Consider the following 19,371-nt stretch of genomic DNA (forward strand, 5'->3'; position numbering starts at 1 on the left):
TTCTTGCCAGTCATCTCCTCCTCTTCCTCTAACTTTTCTCATGGACAGAAGTCCCAGGATTTGGAACTGGTCTAGGGTATTATTTTTTTTTTTTCCACCCTTGGGAACAACAAGAACTCCAGATAGAAAGAGCATGCAGTGCATGCATCAGGACCTAAACTTGGACATCAACTGTGTCAAGGTCAGGGGCAGAGTTTTGTTAAGAAGATATTGGAGACTCTGATAGAAAGGAAAGTAGAGGGGCAAGAAAAGAGAAAATAACATTCTGGAGTAAAATACAGAAAAGTAGAGAGGAAAATAAACAAAGTAATACCCAAAGATCTGTGGCTAAAGCAGCAAGTCCTAATAAGCAATAAAATCCTTGCCTCTCGCGTGCTGCCGGTGAAGTTCTGAAGTTACGACCAGGATGTAGAGTCAAATATCCCTAAGGACAGTCCCTTCAAAGGTCTCAAATTGAAGCCTAACCTATCGCCTCTTTTTTTTTAAAATTTTTATTGGAGTATAGTTGATTTACAATGTTGTGTTAGTTTCAGGTGTACAGCAGAATGAATCTGTTATACATGTACATATACCCACTCTTTTTTAGATTCTTTTCCCATATAGACCATTACATTGAGTAGAGTTCCCTGTGCTATACAGCAGGTCCTTATTAGTTATCTATGTCATATATAGTAGTGTGTATATGTTATTGCCTCTTAAAGAGATCAACACAGCCAAGTTTTTCTCCAGCTCTGAAACGGATTTCCTTCTTTGATTAAGCGACAGATGAGGCGCTGGTTGGTTTTAGAGGCCATGCTCTGCAGAAAAGATGTAGCTTTAAAAACGAGACTGGTACTGGGTGAGATGGGCTGCACCTGCTCTGAGGGGAAAGTGCTGGGGACCAGGAGGAAAAGGCAGATTCACATCTCCTATTTCAGGCTCCCTCACCAGCAGATGCATGCTTGCCTGGGATGCCCGTGGAATGCTGGCAGTCTTCACATTGGTTTTCCTTTTTTTTTTTTTTTTTTTTTTTTTTTGCGGTACGCGGACCTCTCACTGTTGTGGCCTCTCCCGTTGCGGAGCACAGGCTCCGGACGCGCAGGCGCAGCGGCCATGGCTCACGGGCCCAGCCGCTCCACGGCACGTGGGATCTTCCCGGACGGGGGCACGAACCCGTGTCCCCTGCATCGGCAGGCGGACTCTCAACCACTGCGCCACCAGGGAAGCCCTGGTTTTCCTTTCTTTTGTTTCCTTACCTTCCCACGGTTCAGCTGAATGCATAACCCGTGAGTGAGATTACAGTGTGACTCCTTAGAATTGGAGTTTCGAGCTTCCCGTGGAAAGAATCACGCCTGCATCCTGGAATGCCGTCTTATCCCACAGGCTCCCTGAGTGGGAGTAGGGAACCCTCCACTGCCCATCAAGATCTAGAGTAGCAGATGGGAACCTCACAATCCTAGAGTGTGTCTCATGTGGACTCAGCTGCTGGCAGGTGAATGACTTGCATCTTACTAGTGATAAAGTGTTGATGGTGTCCAGTGAAATTCTAGACAGCAGAGTAACCCAAAGAAAGCTCTGTTTCTTCCTCAGACGTGGCCCACAGTAAGCCCTGTCATTAGCAAACACTCATTAAGCATTTACTTTGTGCTTGGCAAACAGACAATTGTTTAGTGAATACTTTATTATTCTATTGTCATTCATTTTAAATATCCCTATATAAAAACCTGATTTAGATAGACATCATCTATAGCTGAAATTCCTGCATCCAGGCAGGGCTGGCTGTTTGCTTTAGGGAACGAATCCCATTGTGTGTTTCCTGGGTAGAAGAAGGACTATGTTAAAAAGGTAACGTTTGATCCAGATGGTTAGAGTAACAGTTTGTTAGTGCTTGGATTTAATCACCTCAGTTCATCTTACTAGTTATAAACTACTCAAGGATATTAAGTGTATGACTGTGTTGTTACAGGAAAGCAGAAGTATGGCACAGTCCTGTCTTCTGTACCTTTATTCAAATGTATTTTAGGGTTTGATTAGCAACTGTATCCTAATGTGTTACCTTGGACATTAAAAGCATCGAATATCAGGGTCTATCTGCTCCTCCAAGATAGTCTGTGTCTATGGCAACATCTCTCTGTGCTCATGAATTCCAGGTGGTCCTCAGCTTCTCTGGAGTCCCAGACCTATCTGTCCACTTGCCTCTTGGATAGTTTCATTTGGAGGTTCCATAGCCACACCTAACTCAATGTGGCCAATAATGAGCCTCTTATCTTTCCCAAATCTTTTTCTGATGCTTCTGAACTTGGTCATTGGTAGCACCATTCAATCAATAACTTATAACAGATCTGTGAGTTGATCTTGACTTTTTGGCTCCTTTCAGTTTCTTTTTTTTAAGTCATCCCTACCCATATATATCTTCCAGTCATTCAACAAGTCCTGTCAATTCTATTTATAAAGTATTTACCAAATCCTTCCTTTCCATTATACCCTCACTGCCATGTCTTCATTTGTGCAAACCCTCATCATCTTTTGGCCTGAAATATAACAAAAGAGTCTTTAATGGACCTCCCTGCTTCCAGTGGTCCATTCCCACACTCCAAATGGAGTGGCTTTTCTGACACTGACAGTTCTACTTTCCTGTGGAGAAATGGAGTCTAAACCCCTTAGAATGATAGACAGGCCTTTCATTATCTGACCTGTTCCTGCTTTTCCAACCTGGACATTCACCCTGTCCATCAACTCACACAGTCACACCTCTGTTCCTTTGCATAAGTTGTTTCCTCTGGTTAAAATGCCTTTCTCCCATGACTATGTTGAACAAACTCTTATGTATCCTTTAAAACCCAATCTAAGCATCACCATCTTAATGAATTATCTGAAATCTGCCTTCCACCCTTAGGCAGAGCAAGAAGCTTCCGCTACCAAGCAGAGACATAGCACACTTTACTTTGTGTCACTTATTCCAGTATTTATACACTATTTTGTATGATAACATTTGTTTGTATCTGCCTTCTTCAGTAGACTTATTGAACTTTGTATCTCCAGGCCTGACAAAGGTTTCAGAATTCACGTAAGGAATTCAGTGGGCATTCGAGTACATATTGTTAAAAGAATGTCAATCAATTATATTTTTGATGACATTCTTAGATAGGAAGACATCTTCATCCTTACAATTGGAAAGGAAAAAAAAATTAAACTAACCAAACCTCTAGTGTCAGAGAATTCATATTTATTTTAGCACTCAGTGTTTAAATTGCATTTCTGACAGGCTGGCCCACCAGCTATGCTTCATGAAAGATCGTGAGGCCCGGGGAAGAGGTGTATTCATCTCAGCCTTGGGGTATTTTGCTTTTCTGCAAAGCGAAGGGATCTGGGGACTCCTTTGCAGGCTGGCCATGTCCTGTGCAATCCCAACTGTGTCTAGAGATGCTAGCAGGGATGGAGAGTGTCATCGGGACTTGGTGGGAAGTTGGCTTGCATCAGAAGCACATAGGGGAAGGGAAGGAATATAGAACTAAGGAAGAAAGCTTTCGGTGACCAAGGCAACCACTCTCCCCATCTCTGTCTTCCTCTGGGCCAAACAGACTCTTACTTCTGCTTATCTGTCTCCCCTTCCTTCCTCCCAGTTCTTTTTAGAGATCACCTCTCTCTACTTCTTTACCTCTCTATGGAAAGACAATGGTCTTTCGTACTTATCAGACTCTATCCGATCTTCCAAGTCCAGCTGTTGGAGCTCACCACTCCATCCTTTCCCAATTCCAAAAGTCTTTCTAGGAAAGACTCTGATTTGACCAGCCTTTTCATTCCCTAAACTCTAAAGTTAAAGGACACCCTCAAGCATGTGAGATTTCTACCCCCATTCTATCCTGGGACCAGACCAAATCAAGTCAGTGGAATTAGTATAGTAATTCTGTTGTATCTCCTTGTTTCCTTTGTAAGGTGAGAGGATTTGAGGCAAAGAGTGATCAGTAATGTTTTATGCCCTTTTGTTCTCCACACTGTTTATCCAATTTCCAGTTTAGGCAATTCAAGGGGAAATTATCCTACAGAAGGCAGCATGATCATGTAGGGATATCTCCAAGAAAACCTCTCCCATCTTTACCGTGTCCCTGCTGATGTAACCTACAGAAATACGGAAAATAACATATGTCCCCCTCCCCTTTGTAAGGGAGGAAAAGTCTTTCCTTCTACTCATCTTAGGTTCTCCGACTGGGGCCCTGTATAATGGACTGACAAAAGATAGATTAACAAGAGAAGAGCGTACACATTTATTTAATGTAAGTTTTATGTGACACCAGAGGCCTTCCTAAGGAGATGAGGACTTGAAGAAGCCTGAGCATTTTATATAAGGTTTGATAAAAGAGTGGACAGTCATGGGGGAAAAATGATAGGACAAAAGGGTATGAGCTAAGGGTAGAAAACCAGGGGAACTTGGAAAAGCCTGTTCATTTGGAGTCCTCTCCCATCCCTCCATCTTGGGAGAAAAGGACTTATCACCTGACAGCTCATGACCTGCTTCAAGGGACGTGAGGGAAAGGTCAGAGAGGAAATCCTTCCTGCACCTGCCATTTCTCAAATTCCTTTTGTTTAAAATATTCGAAATGCCAAGATGCCATATTTTGGAGTAGTATGTCTTGAGCCCCATCTCTATCTCCCCTAATCTCCTGCCCCAGAACACCTTGTAATTAGTATCTGAAAGAAAAATTCCCCTCCTGTCTCTTAGCTCTCACAGTTCTTAACCTGCATCTTATTCCTGGTTCTACCTACTTGTCTGCTCTGTGTTCCGGTTATTAGTGAGCATACATTCCCCTCTGAGGTTCTTTGCTGGTAGGTTTTGTAGCCCGACAGTGCAAATCAGATGGCTTGTCCTCAATGAGTTTTTGAATAAAACAAAAGCAGGAAGCTGAACCATTAATAATATATAATAAATAAATAATTTTAAATTAATAATAAATCCTAGCAATCCAAGTATCTTGTCTGCGGCATCTGCCCAATTTACTCCCCCATTTCATTGCAAGGTTTATTTCCTACATAAAATCTGCTACTAAAATGTCTCATTCTCTTGTTTGTTGCCTGTCTTCCCAATAGACTGTAAGCTCCATGAGGAATAGGACTCTGTCCATCTTGTTTACCTAACATAGTATTGAAAACAATCTTTGTAGAAATAAGCAATGACCAACCAAATAAGAAGAAGCAAAATCTACAAACCTTGCTATAGCAAGGGAGTCAGCCACCATCACGCCACTCGTGTTTTGGCAGAAGCTCAAAGGTGGGCAGAGAGTGGGAAAGCTCTATATGGGGGAAAAAAGAAGGTTTCAGGGATGCCTTGACTGGGGGGAGGTTTGCCCTGGGGGAGCTGGAGGTGGACCAAGGAGTAGCAGGACCTTTTCTGTGCCTGGTGAGGGGTGCATATTTTGTTTTCTCTGGTTGGTCCTAAGTTGGCAGTGGGAACAAAAATTAGAGGTGTCCATTATTTACCAAGCTGAGGTTGGTTTTGAGCCGATTGTTAAAGGGGTTTTTGTTGGGCTTCCTGAATTGATTTGTTATTGCTGGTGGGCTGACTTCCTACAGGTGTGATCTGTAGTTAGCAGCCTGGCTTCCTGGGCTGTTGGCTGTAGGTGTGAGTTGGTTTCCTGGACTCAATGCTGAAGATTTGGGGTCCGAGTTCTATTTGTATCCATGGCCTGGTTGTTTTCCATTTGTATATTCAGTCTCTCTTTGTCGATAGGAGGGAGGAAAGGAGGGAGGGAAGGAGGGAGAACAGACTATTATCCAGATTTCATTCTGAACACTTCAGGTCAAGGAGCGACTCATCCCAGAGCCCACATGGTGGCTGCTTTCAGGAGCGCCCACCGTTAAATCACATCCCATAGTCCAAAGCTGGACCCCAGTGAAGAAGAAAGAGACTCTTTTCTTGTCCATGGGCCAAACAAGAGCCAAGGCTTTTGAGGAGGCACTTAAAGAATTTTCAGTTTGCAGTTGTGCAGAAGCTGTTGTTTAGGTAATTTGACAATGACTTTAGTGTAAAAGGCAATTAAGACAAAATGAGCAGCCACTAGCCTCTCAGGTTAAATAAACTCAGATTTGAGTTGCTCGCCATTACCACCTTTGTTTGCGATGTTTGAGCTCTTTTATGCTAATTTAGTGTGCAATAGTGTGGTGGCCCAATTGGGCCAGGTGGATGGAAGAGGGAACCAATCAAGGGAGAGGAAATAGTTGGCCGCAAATTGTTCCTAGGGTGAGATGGGTTCTTCTTCTTCTTCTTTTTTTTTTTTTTTTTTTTTGCGGTACGTGGGCCTCTCACTGTTGCGGCCTCTCCCGCCGCGGAGCACAGGCTCTGGACGTGCGCAGGCTCAGCGGCCATGGCTCACAGGCCCAGCCGCTCTGCGGCATGTGGGATCTTCCCGGACCTGGGCACGAACCTGTGTCCCCTGCATCGGCAGGCAGACTCCCAACCACTGCGCCACCAGGGAAGCCCGAGATGGGTTCTTTTTTATACCACTATTGGGAATATGGATTAGTATAAAAGTCCAGGATCCTGGTTCCTTACGTCTAAAAAGCTAAAAATGGTGCCCACTTTTTGACTCATCAGTTTAACTTCTAGATATTTACCCTGATATGTGGAACAGAAGACAAGCTCATGACGTTATGGACAAAGATGTTCAGTTTAGTGTTATTTAACGTAGAGTAAAAAGAAAGCCTGCATCACAATGGCATACCAGAATTGATGTTATCATTCTTTTTTATTGTGGCAGAAAATCTTCATGTTACTTTGCAAAGCACAAAACTAGTATAAGGCAGTTTATATGATGCAATGTCTACTGTGCGCTTATGATTTTTTAGTTGCATGTGCAATGAAAAATGTCTGAGGTGGGGCTTCCCTGGTGGCGCAGTGGTTGAGAGTCCGCCTGCCGATGCAGGGGACGCGGGTTCGTGCCCCGGTCCGGGAAGATCCCACATGTCATGGAGCGGCTGGGCCCGTGAGCCATGGCCGCTGAGCCTGCGTGTCCGGAGCCTGTGCTCCGCAACGGGAGAGGCCACAGCAGTGAGAGGCCCGCGTACCGCAAAAAAAAAAAAAAAAAAAGAAGTCTGAGGTGGACAGGTTTGCAACAAAATATCACACGTGGCTCTCTTTGAGTGGTAAAATGAGTGACGTCTTTTTCCTGTGCTTGTCCAATTTTTAAAAACTTTCCACAGTAAGCATACATTGGTTTTATAATTACAGAAAGCATTGAAAACAATACTTGCTTGTTGTAATGCTGTTAAAGAATTCAGTGATGTGCTTAATACACGCCACCTCAAGGATAAAATTATGTGTACATGCCAAATTCTAGGAGAAGGAGTGGATGTTCAGTTGCAGTAAGTCTGTTTCTTGCTCAAAGAAAGTCTGCTAAGCTTCCTTAAAGAAGGTCGTTCAGCCAGTCCTAGTTTAAAGTTGTAAGGTGAACCATTCTATAGAGCAGCCTTCTAAAATATGCCCAGGTGATTCATGGATTTATCTATTAGGAAGTGTGGTCATTTACCAGCAACCAATGTTGAGCTAATGGGATCCATTTAGGAATATAACCACAACAAGTCCACCATAAATCGTGTGCTCTCCCATCTGAATATGCTTCATTAAGCTCACCTTTCCTGATGCCGTTGGATTATTGGATGTCAGGACGAAGAAAATCATGAGGTCCCACTGTTCTAATCCTACAAAGCACCAATGTGGTTGCTATGTAATTTTATTTTTTTTCAGATAGAACCTGCTTTGTGCCTTTCTATGGGAAAATATTTTCAAACTGGTAAAGAAGTAATATTACTGTATTGTGAGGCATATCTCAGTAGGTCATTACCATAAATTCTAGCAGAAAGGATAATCTGTGTCACAGTTTACTTCAAGGATAAGATTGATTTTTATAAAAATCTTTAGTGCATTGAGGCTTAGCAGTTTTTTTTCGTATGAAGAATCAATTAGATACTGGAGTTTTCCAGAAATGTTAGGTGAGTATAAGCCAAACCTTGATGTCTTTTTAAAAAAGATTTTATCATTCAACATTTGAAGAGAAAAGGCAGTTTCTGGGTGAGAAAAATGATATAGGCACAATGGCAGTTGTCACCACTCACATGGCCAGGGGTATCCACCATTTTCTTACATTTATATCTCTTTGGAAAATAGACAAATACGTGAAAAAGCAAAGAAGAAAATAATAAGCACCTATATTTCTACCACCAAGAACTGCCATTTTGAATGATTTTTTCCAAGTATGTGTATCTATATACCTGTGTATCTACATGTGTGTAGATATACACACACGTGCACACATACACTTTAAAAATGGAATACACATTCTCTTACAGTCAAAACACGCCATATATATGTGTGTGTGTATGTGTATATATATGTACTTGTGTTTATATAAAAATATAAATGTATATCTTTAAAGGTTTTAAAGAGGTTTTACATATATAAACTTTAAAAAGTATATGTATATGTGTATATACACACATATATATACATACAATGAAAACATTTATATTGTGTGTATATATGCATGTGTGCATTTATATATATATCTTAAAAATTTTACATACATTAACACACACATTACCTTTTATAAAAATATAAAAGCAATATATATAAATGTTCTCTTAAAAAGAGAACTAGAGTTCTCTCAACTTTGGCCATCTACATGAGTCTCCTGTCCCTTTCCCCAGAGATAATGCTATTATGCATCTTGTGCCATTCTTCTAGGCCAGGGATCAGCACAGCAAACTTTCTGTAAGAGGCTCGATAGTAAATATTTTAGGCTTTGCGGGCCATTGTGTCTCTGTTACAATCACTCAGCTCTGCAGTTGGAGAGCAAAAGCCGTCATCATCAGTGTGTAAATAAACAGACATAGCTGTGTTCCAATAAAACTTCACTCATCGACACTGAAATTTGAATTTCCTACTTTTCCTCTTTCCTAAAATATTTGTCTCAATTTTTCTAAACTTTAAAATATAAAAATCATTTTCAGCTAGTGGGCTGTACAAAAACAGGCAGTGGCTGTACTTGGCCCTGGGGCTGTAATAGGTCAGCCCCAGTTCTGGTTCTTCTTCTATACCTCCATAGATATTTCCGTATCTACAGATAATAATATCTATAATATTATTTCATTTGTGAATTTTCTTTATAAATGGTATCCTAGTGCATGAATCATCTAAACTGTATATTTTTATCTCAGCAAAATTTTTACTAAAATATATATATAGTTGTACTATGTAGTATGTATAGATACGCCAGCACTATCTGTACATGTATATGTCTGTCTAGCTATAGAATATTCCCCCACAGCTTTAGTCAGTTCTTTTCACTGCTACATAGTATTCCATCATAGGATATATCCTATTTTTATGCCATTGGGTATTTTTCGTTTTTTTCCTATTACAAGCAGTGGTACAATTATATCCATGAATATTTGTGCATACATTTTGTCAGGGTGGACATTAGAAGCAGAATTGCTTGGTTATGAGGAGTGCACCTTTTGCATTTTAATAGACACCAATCAGTTTCCAGAGGGACAATACCAATTCACCCTCCCCCCAGGGAGACTGTCCCTCATTCTTGGTTTGGGGGTTTCATCCATTGCTGTTTGCCTTTTGGAGCGGGAACAAGCAAACAGCCTCAGCTCTGGACCATCTTGTCTTGTCACCACAGATGCTAGTGTGGACCTTTAAGTCCCTTTGGGTGAGTACAGATATTGTTCTAACTCTTCACCGGGGCACTTACACACGAGAATAGCAATTTATATCAATAACCAGGTTGGGCAGCATCTGCCAGGGCTGTCACACTCTGTGATTAAATGGCCACATGTGCCAGGGAACACGGGGACGATGGTGTTGTAATTAGGGTTTGCTCTCTTTCCACCCATCACCCCCACCATCCTTAACTTCAAATAACCTTGCTTTTGTGAACTGATTTGTGAATCAAATTACTCCACTGAGACTGCTAGTTTCTGCTGTGATAATAATATTTTATATTGGTGTATCTTTACAACTACACAGGGTTCTGGTTAAGCAAAAGTCTAGAAACCTTTTGCCATTTTTACCTGATGCTGTTGGAAACCATGTCCAGAGGATAATATATGGTTACATTAGAAGTTACCTGTTAATCAGGGAGTGTAGTGTATTTTGCACTACATCCTCACCGTGAAAGAAAATTTTACTTAATGTTATCTTAGCATCCCTTCGATGCCACTGCCCCCAAGAAAAGCAGGCAGAGAAAACACACATAAACTTTTCTTAAGTCCACAAGGAGCAAGTTAAACACTATATGAATGCAATATTAAAAACACCCTAATGCATAGAAGAAGGGAAAAAAAAAAAACCTCCTCATTTTGTTACTGGTGTGACAGAGATCAGTGATGGTTATGTAAGGACTTGGCATGTTCCAAAAAAACCCTGGAAATATTGCCGCGAGATGTGGAGCTGTAATAAATGTGAAAATAAATATTTGAAAGATTTATTAGCATTTTAAAATTTACTTACCCATATATAAAAGCCTTTAACAAAAATAAACTATCCAAGAAGTTGACACAGGAAACCAATGATTGTTTCACTGTTAATCAAATGTAGTATATCTGTATGAAATTCTCTAACACATTTAGATCCTTCCCATTCAATGAACAGTTGCTTGAGGAAGCAAGGCGATCTTGGTGCATGTAGCTTGCAGTTCTGAATGTGAAGAAAAAGAAGAAACAAGACTCACTTCTCCAACCAATAGATTGTTTGGTCTTTAACCAAAGCTACAGCTTAGACTGGGAATAGCTAAGCTGGGAGTAGCTACAATCTTGTGTAACTCATTTCATTTAATAAGAAAAAGCATATATCTATGAGGACTTTTGGGGAAAAAATAGGAAATTTACTTTGATTCCACTATTATCCAAGGTAGATACATTTTAGAAGGTGTCTCTAAAGTTCAACAGGATACAATATGTATTTTCGTCCTCGAAGCAGGCTCAAACGTCAGAGCATCCTCATTTACTACATAATGTGTAAGAAGAATTGAGATCGTAAGGCTTTAACCACTGAAAAAAAAAAGTACAACGGCTTCTGGGAGGAAACGCCAAGGAAAGCTTATCAGCAGCGCTGGGGGAAGGGAGTCGTGGGGGTCTTCCATCTTTTACTAGTATTTGTATGTGAAGTAGCATATTGGAAGTCATAAATACTGTCCCGTGGACGTTCTGAATAATGCAGGAGTAGTGTAAGTAATTGGAAGTGCTTATATCCTGCCTTTAGACATTTCACCGCTCCTGAGTTAAAACTGGTTGTCAAGTGTGGACGCGGAGGACCGTGCAAGGTGCCCTATTCTGTCATGTGGTACATATTTAATGCTTGAAAGAACAAGGGAAGGGGACACGTTCAGGAGAGAGAGAGGGGGAGAGAAGTGAGGTACCGCCGCCAGCTCGGTGCTTAGCAAAGCGCTTTGGGAGGCGCGGAGGCGGGACCCACGCAGCCTCGGCGGCATCCACCGCCTTCCGGGGGCTGCAAGACTTTGCAAAAACATTAGGCGTCCAATTTGGCCAGTGTTTTTGGCGCGGAGGCCAAGGCCGCGCGGGCAGCTGGGCTTGGGCGCAGCAGCGTCCTCGACACCTCGGTGGCCTCCCTTTGTGTGCGTCCCCGCGTTGATTGCCTCCGCGCTCGGGCTGCTCGCTCTCTCTCCCAGCGCGTTCTGCACCTGCTGGCGGCAGTGTCAGGCTGCCAGGCAGCCGGGGCGAGCACAGGCACGGCGGCGCACGACAGATGACTGGAGTCATTTACATTGCTAGCACGTGGCTGCCGTTTGCTGTTGCCTCGGACTTCTCCAGTGTTCTCCCAGGGAGGATACAGGAGGCACTTTGCAGCCGACAATGAAATCTTGGCAGCTAATTGCAGTCGTGGGAGATGCCCTTCAGGTAAGGCGAGAGAAGACGCTGTAAACACTGTCAGGGAGGGAAGGGGAGACCGAGAGCGAGAGCCGGATGGGGAGGAGGCAGCGTCTGCAGAGGCTTCCTGAAGCCCACTGACTCGCGGGAGGGGGTGGAAGAGGGACTGGGACCAGGGGCGGGCGAAAGGGGGGAGGAGTGTGCAAATTGACATTTTGGGCTGCCTGTGGCAGAGGAGCCGCCGTCAGCCGCTGTCCGACGTTCACGCAGAGAGGGTGGCGGCGTGTGCGCCTCCGGGGCTGCTGATTAGAATAGGGACTTGGCGGCGGATGGAAGCCGGGCACACCGAAGCCGCGATGGAAGGCTGCGGATGCCTTTGCCGCGCGTGAATGAGACACGGTACGTAAGGCCAGCCCCGGGGACCCGGGAGGCTGGGCTCTGGCGCGCCCGGGGCGCACCCAGGGGCGCCGATCGCCTGGAGAGGGCGAGGGGCGTTGGGAGCGACTGGGGAGTCCAGAGATGAATGGATTTTCTGGACCGAGTAGAAGTTAGTGGGGAACTTCATTGCCCATGCTCATTGGCTCCGTTTAACTTTACTTCCAGAGATGAATAAGCGTTTATAAGAAACGGTGTACAAGTCCCAATAGGCTAACAGGGGTTTTGCAAGAGCTGCGCGGTTCTTCAAATGCGAGGTTTCTGAAATGACTGGCCAGATGGGCAGTGCATTGGGAAAGTTGGCAGGCTCACGATCCGAGGGGGCATCTGTGTGCGTGTGGAGGGGGGGATGTATTTCATGTTTGTGCAGACGTGTCTACTGTGCTAGTTGCAGTGGGGTACTCTTATCTCCTCTGCTTTTCTTGATTCCCAGGGAAGAGAGAGTAAATTGACAATACCAGAAAGGCTTTGACTTAAGAAATAGTCTCTGGACCATTTTATTGAATGAAACAAGAGTCATCCTTCTTGAGAGATCAAATGGGGGAAATGTACCTTGCCTTCCAAAGTGATGGAATTAACTGTCAGGCATTTAAAAAACGTGCAAAATGTTGAATACGACATTTATCAGCCTAGGAGGATCACCTAGAAGCGTCAGTCTCAGCCAATCCCTCTAGCCATTATTTTCAGATTAGGATGAAACTGGTGGTGTTACTTATTTCTGTTGACGCAAGAGATGAGGCCCTCCTCCACTTAAGAGGGGCCCAGAGGGAATTCTGAATCCAAAAGTTTTGTTGGCAAAATCATCTTAGTGAAATATTCATTAAATTACCTTTTAAAAGAGTCACTTTCCAAGTTTAAAAAAAAAAAGAGTCACTTTCCGAGTATCTTTAGATATTTCATAACTTACTCATTGTTTATATGGCTTTAATTTTGGTCACATGGAAATGAACGTGGTTTTGTAATGGAAGAAGTCAAAAATGATTGCGTAATCCTTTTGGGGGGGGTAGCTGGGTAGTAAATGTCTGGTTTAAGACTGTCAAATCTTTCTCAACTGTGGTTCCTATTTTTGATCCAAATGTATCTTCGGAAATCCAAAGGGGCGTGAATGTAGATGTGTTTGTGATACAGAGTAACTTGTCTTTGTGGTTTGCTGTGATTAAGTTTGCAGAGGGTTGTTCTTCAAGTAAGTAAACTAAAGTCGGTCGGTGACAGCTGTTTACCACTGCCGTTCGTAGGCAATGCGGGCAGCAGTCACGATTTTCTTATAAGAAGCAGGATTTTTCAACTCCAATCTGCCCACTCACACTCTCCACACACGCTGATGCTTCCTCTGTATTAGAATACTTGCAGATTATTATGAAGAGAAAATTGCTTCTCTGAAGAGTTGGAGGAAGTATAACCTATGGGGAAAGGTTTCTTCTCGCCCTTTCTTAATCACCCTTCTTTTTCCTTCCTCCCTTCCTTCTTCCCTCCCGCCCTCCCTCCCCCTCCCCCTCCCCCTCCCTCCCTCCCTTCCTCCCTCCCTTCCTCCCTCCCCCCTCCCCCCCTCCCCCCTCCCTTTCTTCCACATTTCTTTCTCTCTCTCCAACCCCCTTTCTCTCCCCATCCACCTGTATTTCTTTCCTTCTGCCTTTTCTTAGTTTCATACCTGGAACACAGAAAATTTTTCAGGTATTTTCTCCTACTACATTTTTTTTTTTTTTTTTTTTTACATTTTTATCTTAACAAATCTTTTGCACCCTGAAGGATAATCAGCATCTGGTTTTTCTTTTTCTTTTTTTGTATTCTCTGCTCATATACAAGAATTAATATCAGGCAATCCATTATACACTAATCTTATTTAAAAAGTGAATATTCAAACTTTTCTTGTCGTTTCGTTTCATTTTAACCAAGCAAATAGACCCCTGGAGAACGCCTTTACTTTACATGAACAGAGCTGAATCTTTTCTCTGTCATCACCAAGCGATAGATTTTTACAACTGTGCACTTTGACTCATAACTTTATGGGGCTAAGCATATTTTTACATTGGTCTCTTGTAAACTTGCCCCTCAAACTTCTATTTTCTCCATTACCTGACTTTAGTTTAGAATCTGGATTCATTTTAAGTCTGTATTTACTTAAACTTAGTAGAAGTAGCCATCAGCCTTGACTTATGGGCCAGCTTTTTAAAGTATCACAAAAATAATATATTTCTTTTTTCCATTTCTGTTTCTCTCTCCCATAAGTATGACACAAAAGCTGAAGTAGATTTCAGGCAAAGGGCTTTTGGTGACGATTGCCTTCCTCTAAATTATAGCTGTGAGATGTTGAGACTCTATGGGCGTATTCTGAGAACATTCCATGAGAATCAGAGTATGTATTCCTCTGTTTAATTACAGAGAACCTGGTTGGGTGAGTCAGTCTGGAGCCAAATAACTATTACAATGTCCAGTGAAAGACAGTTTTGGTCTTGTTTTCTGGCTAAACTTATAATTTTCATATTACATTTTGAGCAAAGTTGCAGGACCAGAGGAATGGAGCGTGGTCCAAAAGAGGAAGGACATTTATGAAATAATAATAAAACCTTATTATTATTAATTAAACCTTTATTTATGTTTCATTTTTAGCTATATTTTTTAAATGTCACATGTGTTAGTCTTCAAGTTATCACCGTAAGTTCTTTGAGAGTAATTCTAATGGGATTAAAATGAAAGTCTTTTTATGAGACTTTAATCCCCATCCTGTGTTGATTTTTCCAACAAACATAAAAATAAATAGGGAAGTAAAACATGGACGCTTAAAGGTTTTTGCACCGTAGACTTTATTTGGTTGTAGATCTGAAACCTTCAGGATGTGATAACATATTCAATCTTTGTACATATTTGTGGGTGGACGTCTTTGTCCTTCTGTCTGTCTTCCTTCATTTTCACGCAGAGTTGAGTGTTTACATATATCATGAGCAATAGTAAACAGGGGCAGATAAAGGCATGAAGAATTTTTTAAGTATGCATTTTAAGTTATTTGAATTAGATCATATATAACAAAATCTCAGTCCTGACGACTTGCTATTCCTGTTGCTCCCACCCCCCATCCCGTTCGCATGGCACTAAAAGAAAGAAAGCAGTCTTTAAAAGTCAGCTTTTTAACACACGGTGCTCTGCTTGGAAATCTTTATAGTTAATTATTCAGTTACGATAATTTCCCAAACAGTTTTCAAGAGTATTTTTTTATTAATAGATACAAAGTTTATATGAAAAGTTGTGTGCCCTGTGTGTGTGTGTGTGCACGCGTGTGCACATGTGCCCAAAACACTGAAACAGCTTGTGTCAGCTATAGCAACTCATTCTTGATTCAGCAAAACTAGGTTATGAATTCAAGCAATTAAAAATGACAAAAAGCCCAATTTCACTGCCTAGATTAATACACTTCCAATTTTTCCTGCTCCATAAAAATTTCAAAGTGTTCTTTCTGGTTAGGTGTTTGCATAACCTATGGGGTATCGGAAGGTCCCCATTTCACATTTGCTTATGATGTCTGAATACTTTGATGTAGCATATGTAAATAGGATCAATAGGATGTTCTTAATACAATTTTGTATTTGCAACTTCTCGTGAAATTTCAGTTGGGTTTAAAGGAAAAGCAAGAACAGTTGTTAGTTCCCTAACATTAATGGGTGGTGAATAATCCTTCAGCTAGTTCAAACCTCAGGCAGGCCAGGGAAGACTTTTCGAAAAGTGATATAATTGTAGCAGAAATAGTGCATCCACCTTCTAAGGATGGCAGTGAGGTTTTTCTTTTCTTATGCAACGGTGGGCGCATTTATTACTTTTTCTCTAGTTTTATAAAAGTGAAGTCTGGAATTCTGGATTCATGTTTATCTAATTAGCCAAAGTTCACTGTGCTTTAAAACGGGCCTTTTAACTTACAGAGTGATTAGTGGTCACAATTATCCACCTTGAATTCCCTGCAGTTTGGGGAATTGCAGAGTTGGCTAGTTGGTTAAATTTTCTAGACCGGTTGGATAGACCTTAATCTCACAAAGAGCGCAGAAAATCAGGAGCTCTGTTTCCCTCACACTATGAACTCAACACAGAAAAACAGCAACAACCAAGTGGGTTGAGGTGCCCTCTATGCCTGGTGTTGGCTTTGGAAAGGGGACCTGTTAAGGACCTTGTGTTGGGAAGGCCTCCACCAGCCTTGCTTTTTCCTCTTCATGATAATTCTTCATCTGCATTTGCTACACGATATATTTCTCTGTTGTTTAATTGAAATATCTGCTTGTGAGGAAATCCAGTTTCTTGTTTGCTAAAGGGATGAAAGTACCAGTTGTGTCTATTATATTTTTATTTGCATGTATAAATAAGGACTTTCCATTCTTATTAGACTGATGAGCATGATGATGATGAGGATGTGATAGCACATCAGCAGTAACGGGGATAACAATACAGAAATGCTCACCTCCACCTGGGCCCTCACTGCCTCTGTATGTCAGGCACTGGACTGGGGGTTCTAACATATTTTCTGTGGTCCTTACCACCACTCTGCAAGGTAGGTATTGCCATGCCTAGTTTAGAGATGGGGAAGCAACCTTCAAGACTTCTTATAATTAGAATATGCAATTTGAATCCAGATTTTTCTGGCTTTAATATAACAAGATACCACTGAAATGTACTAATCCGAATTTAGGAAGATATACAAAATGGATACTCAACTGATGCCCTAGGCCCGTGATTCTCAACCAGGAGCAATTCTTTTTCACTCCCATCCCCTCCAAGGACAACATTTGGCCACATATTGGAGAGATTTTTGATTGTCACATTTAGGTGAGGGCTGCCTCTGACATCTATTGTGTAGAGACCAGGGATGCTGCTAAACTTCCTAGGATGCACAGGACAGCCCCCTCCCCGAAAACAGCAAAGAATTGCCTGGCCCGTAATGCCCGTAGTGCTGAGGCTGAGAAATCCTGCCCTAGGCAATATCAGTGATGCTAAGACTGATATACACATGGCCCGATTTTTCAAGAAAGTGGATGAGTGAATTTCAGTTATTAAACTTTTAAAGTCTCCGATTGGATACTGTGAATAGGATCATGCTGCAAAATCAGAAGGTCTGTATTTTTTTACAATTTGACTTTAAAATTTTATAGCTGCCTACTCTGAGCATCTTTCCTTATAAATACGACACGGGTCATTGTGATTGAATTACCTCCTTTTCCCTGATGTACTCAGTGTTACCTCCGACAACTGCTCTAAAATGAGATTGCTTTCTATGGTACTGATGTCAAGAGAAGAGAAATGCAACATCACTAAATGAGTCATGCAACAGTAATTCTGAGAACCTTCCTGCTTCCCCTTGGTATTCAAGCACTGTTATTTTCTCCTTATCTTCAAAGGTTTGGCACATAGGTTTATTTGCCTATTTATCTAATAAACACTTAGTGTTTTACATGTGCCGAGTTCTATTATAAATGCTTTAAAATATTAATTCATTTAATTCCTAAGAGAAGCCCACATGGTTGATATTGTTATTATCTACTTTTTACAGAGGAGAGAGAGAACCAAGGCCCAGAGAAGTTGAGTAATTTGCCCAAGGTCAGACAGCTTCTAAGTGGCAGAGCTGGGATTTACACACCAGTCTCTGCTCCTAACCACTTTGTCATGCTCTTTAATAATTTGAGTTTCTAAATGCGCAGAAGCACAGTTGTTACAGCAGCATCTTCCTTTGAGTTTTGAAACAAAAGACATTTTAAGTTTCATTTCCGGTTAAGAAAACTAACAACCATTTTTGAATGAGAGTGAATGATAATGCACACAGCTTTATTTTTCACTATTCAAATACTTCTGAACGTGCACTTTTCCAGGGTCAGTAGGACTTGTGAGTTCTCTTTATTTATTATTTATTAATACTACTGAAAACAATAGTATTCAGAAGGACATACTTAGAGGATGAATGATCTCTTTGAGAAACTTCACTTTTTGTTTTCCTGGCACTTTAAAATTTTTCTAGGGTGACTTCCCTTGTGGTCCAGTGGTTAAGACTCTGCGCTCCCAACGCACGGGGCCCAGGATCGATCCCTGGTCAGGGAACTAGATCCCGCATGCCGCAACGAAAGACCCCACATGCCGCAAAGAAGACCCCACGTGCCGCAAAGAAGATCCCACATGCCGCAACTAAGAGCCGGCATAGCCAAATAAATAAATAAATATTAAAAAAAAATTTCTAAAAAAAAAATTTCTGTGGAGTCCAGTATAGTCCATACCAAGTGGGATATGGTGGATGTGGGCACATTGATTTCCAACTTGATCTTGCTGAAGCCAATCTGCCTTTCCTCATTTAGACCGTGGGAATGACCAAGTCCATTTCTTGCTCTGTTGAATTTCCACCATGTAGTTATAACCTATGAAGAGAAAAGCAATTTGAGTAGATGTTTAAATAGCAGTGCCAATTTGACACACTTTATTCTACATTAGAAGAAACAGTCTTGCAGTTCTACAATTAAACGTACCTACACCAATGGTTCAGAAAGCCAAGACGGGAGTAGAGAACCTCAATCAATTTAAGTTGAATGAATGAATACATGGATGGAAGAATTTATGTATTAAGAAGTTTCTTGTCAAGGGCATATATGGGTGTGTACTTTAAAAGGAAGCATCTTGCATCTTGAATGCAAATACTGGAGGAAGAGGAGGTGGTGGCAACGGGAACCGCTGATCTGACAGTTCTATGCCAGCTGCCTCCTCAGGCTTCTCACCCAAACTTCCCATGACTCGGGTGTTGGTACATAGCTCACTATGCATTGCCCCACATAAAGCTCGAAGATGCTGAGCCGCAAGAATGGGCTGCAGTTTACGTGAGGCAAGGCACAGATTTATGGATATGAGGGAGGAAGCCAGCAATGCCAAAGCCATGGAAAGGGGCTCTTGGGCCACCCTCCCCCAGCCCCGGAACATTCCAGGATCTGAGCTGGAGGTAGAAACCATTACAGTCCTTCCTGTATATTTCGGGCCCGGTGAACTCACATTTACACGTAGACGGTGAGGAGTGAATCCTGTTTCAGAACTGTCAAAAGACTCACGTTGCATCCGTTATCG

At 41.9% G+C, this 19,371-nt stretch overlaps 1 protein-coding gene across 14 annotated transcripts in view; it reads left to right on the top strand.

Moving 5' to 3' along the window:
* RBFOX1 (RNA binding fox-1 homolog 1) overlaps nt 1-19,371 on the top strand; it is a 2,185,863-nt gene that overhangs the window by 1,089,554 nt on the left and 1,076,938 nt on the right. The window contains exon 1 of one of the 14 annotated variants that reach the window (XM_049699915.1): nt 11,408-11,895. The exons of 12 other annotated variants lie outside the window; for them this stretch is intronic. In XM_049699915.1, the coding sequence (XP_049555872.1) occupies nt 11,851-11,895 (45 nt within the window). In that variant the 5' untranslated portion in view covers nt 11,408-11,850. Of the gene's footprint in view, nt 1-11,407; nt 11,896-12,086; nt 12,265-19,371 lie in introns of those variants that run through there. One more of the 14 variants, XM_049699917.1, reaches the window with a different exon arrangement.

Source organism: Orcinus orca, chromosome 16, assembly GCF_937001465.1.
Source record: "Orcinus orca chromosome 16, mOrcOrc1.1, whole genome shotgun sequence".
In the NCBI taxonomy this organism is placed as follows: Eukaryota; Metazoa; Chordata; class Mammalia; order Artiodactyla; family Delphinidae; genus Orcinus; species Orcinus orca.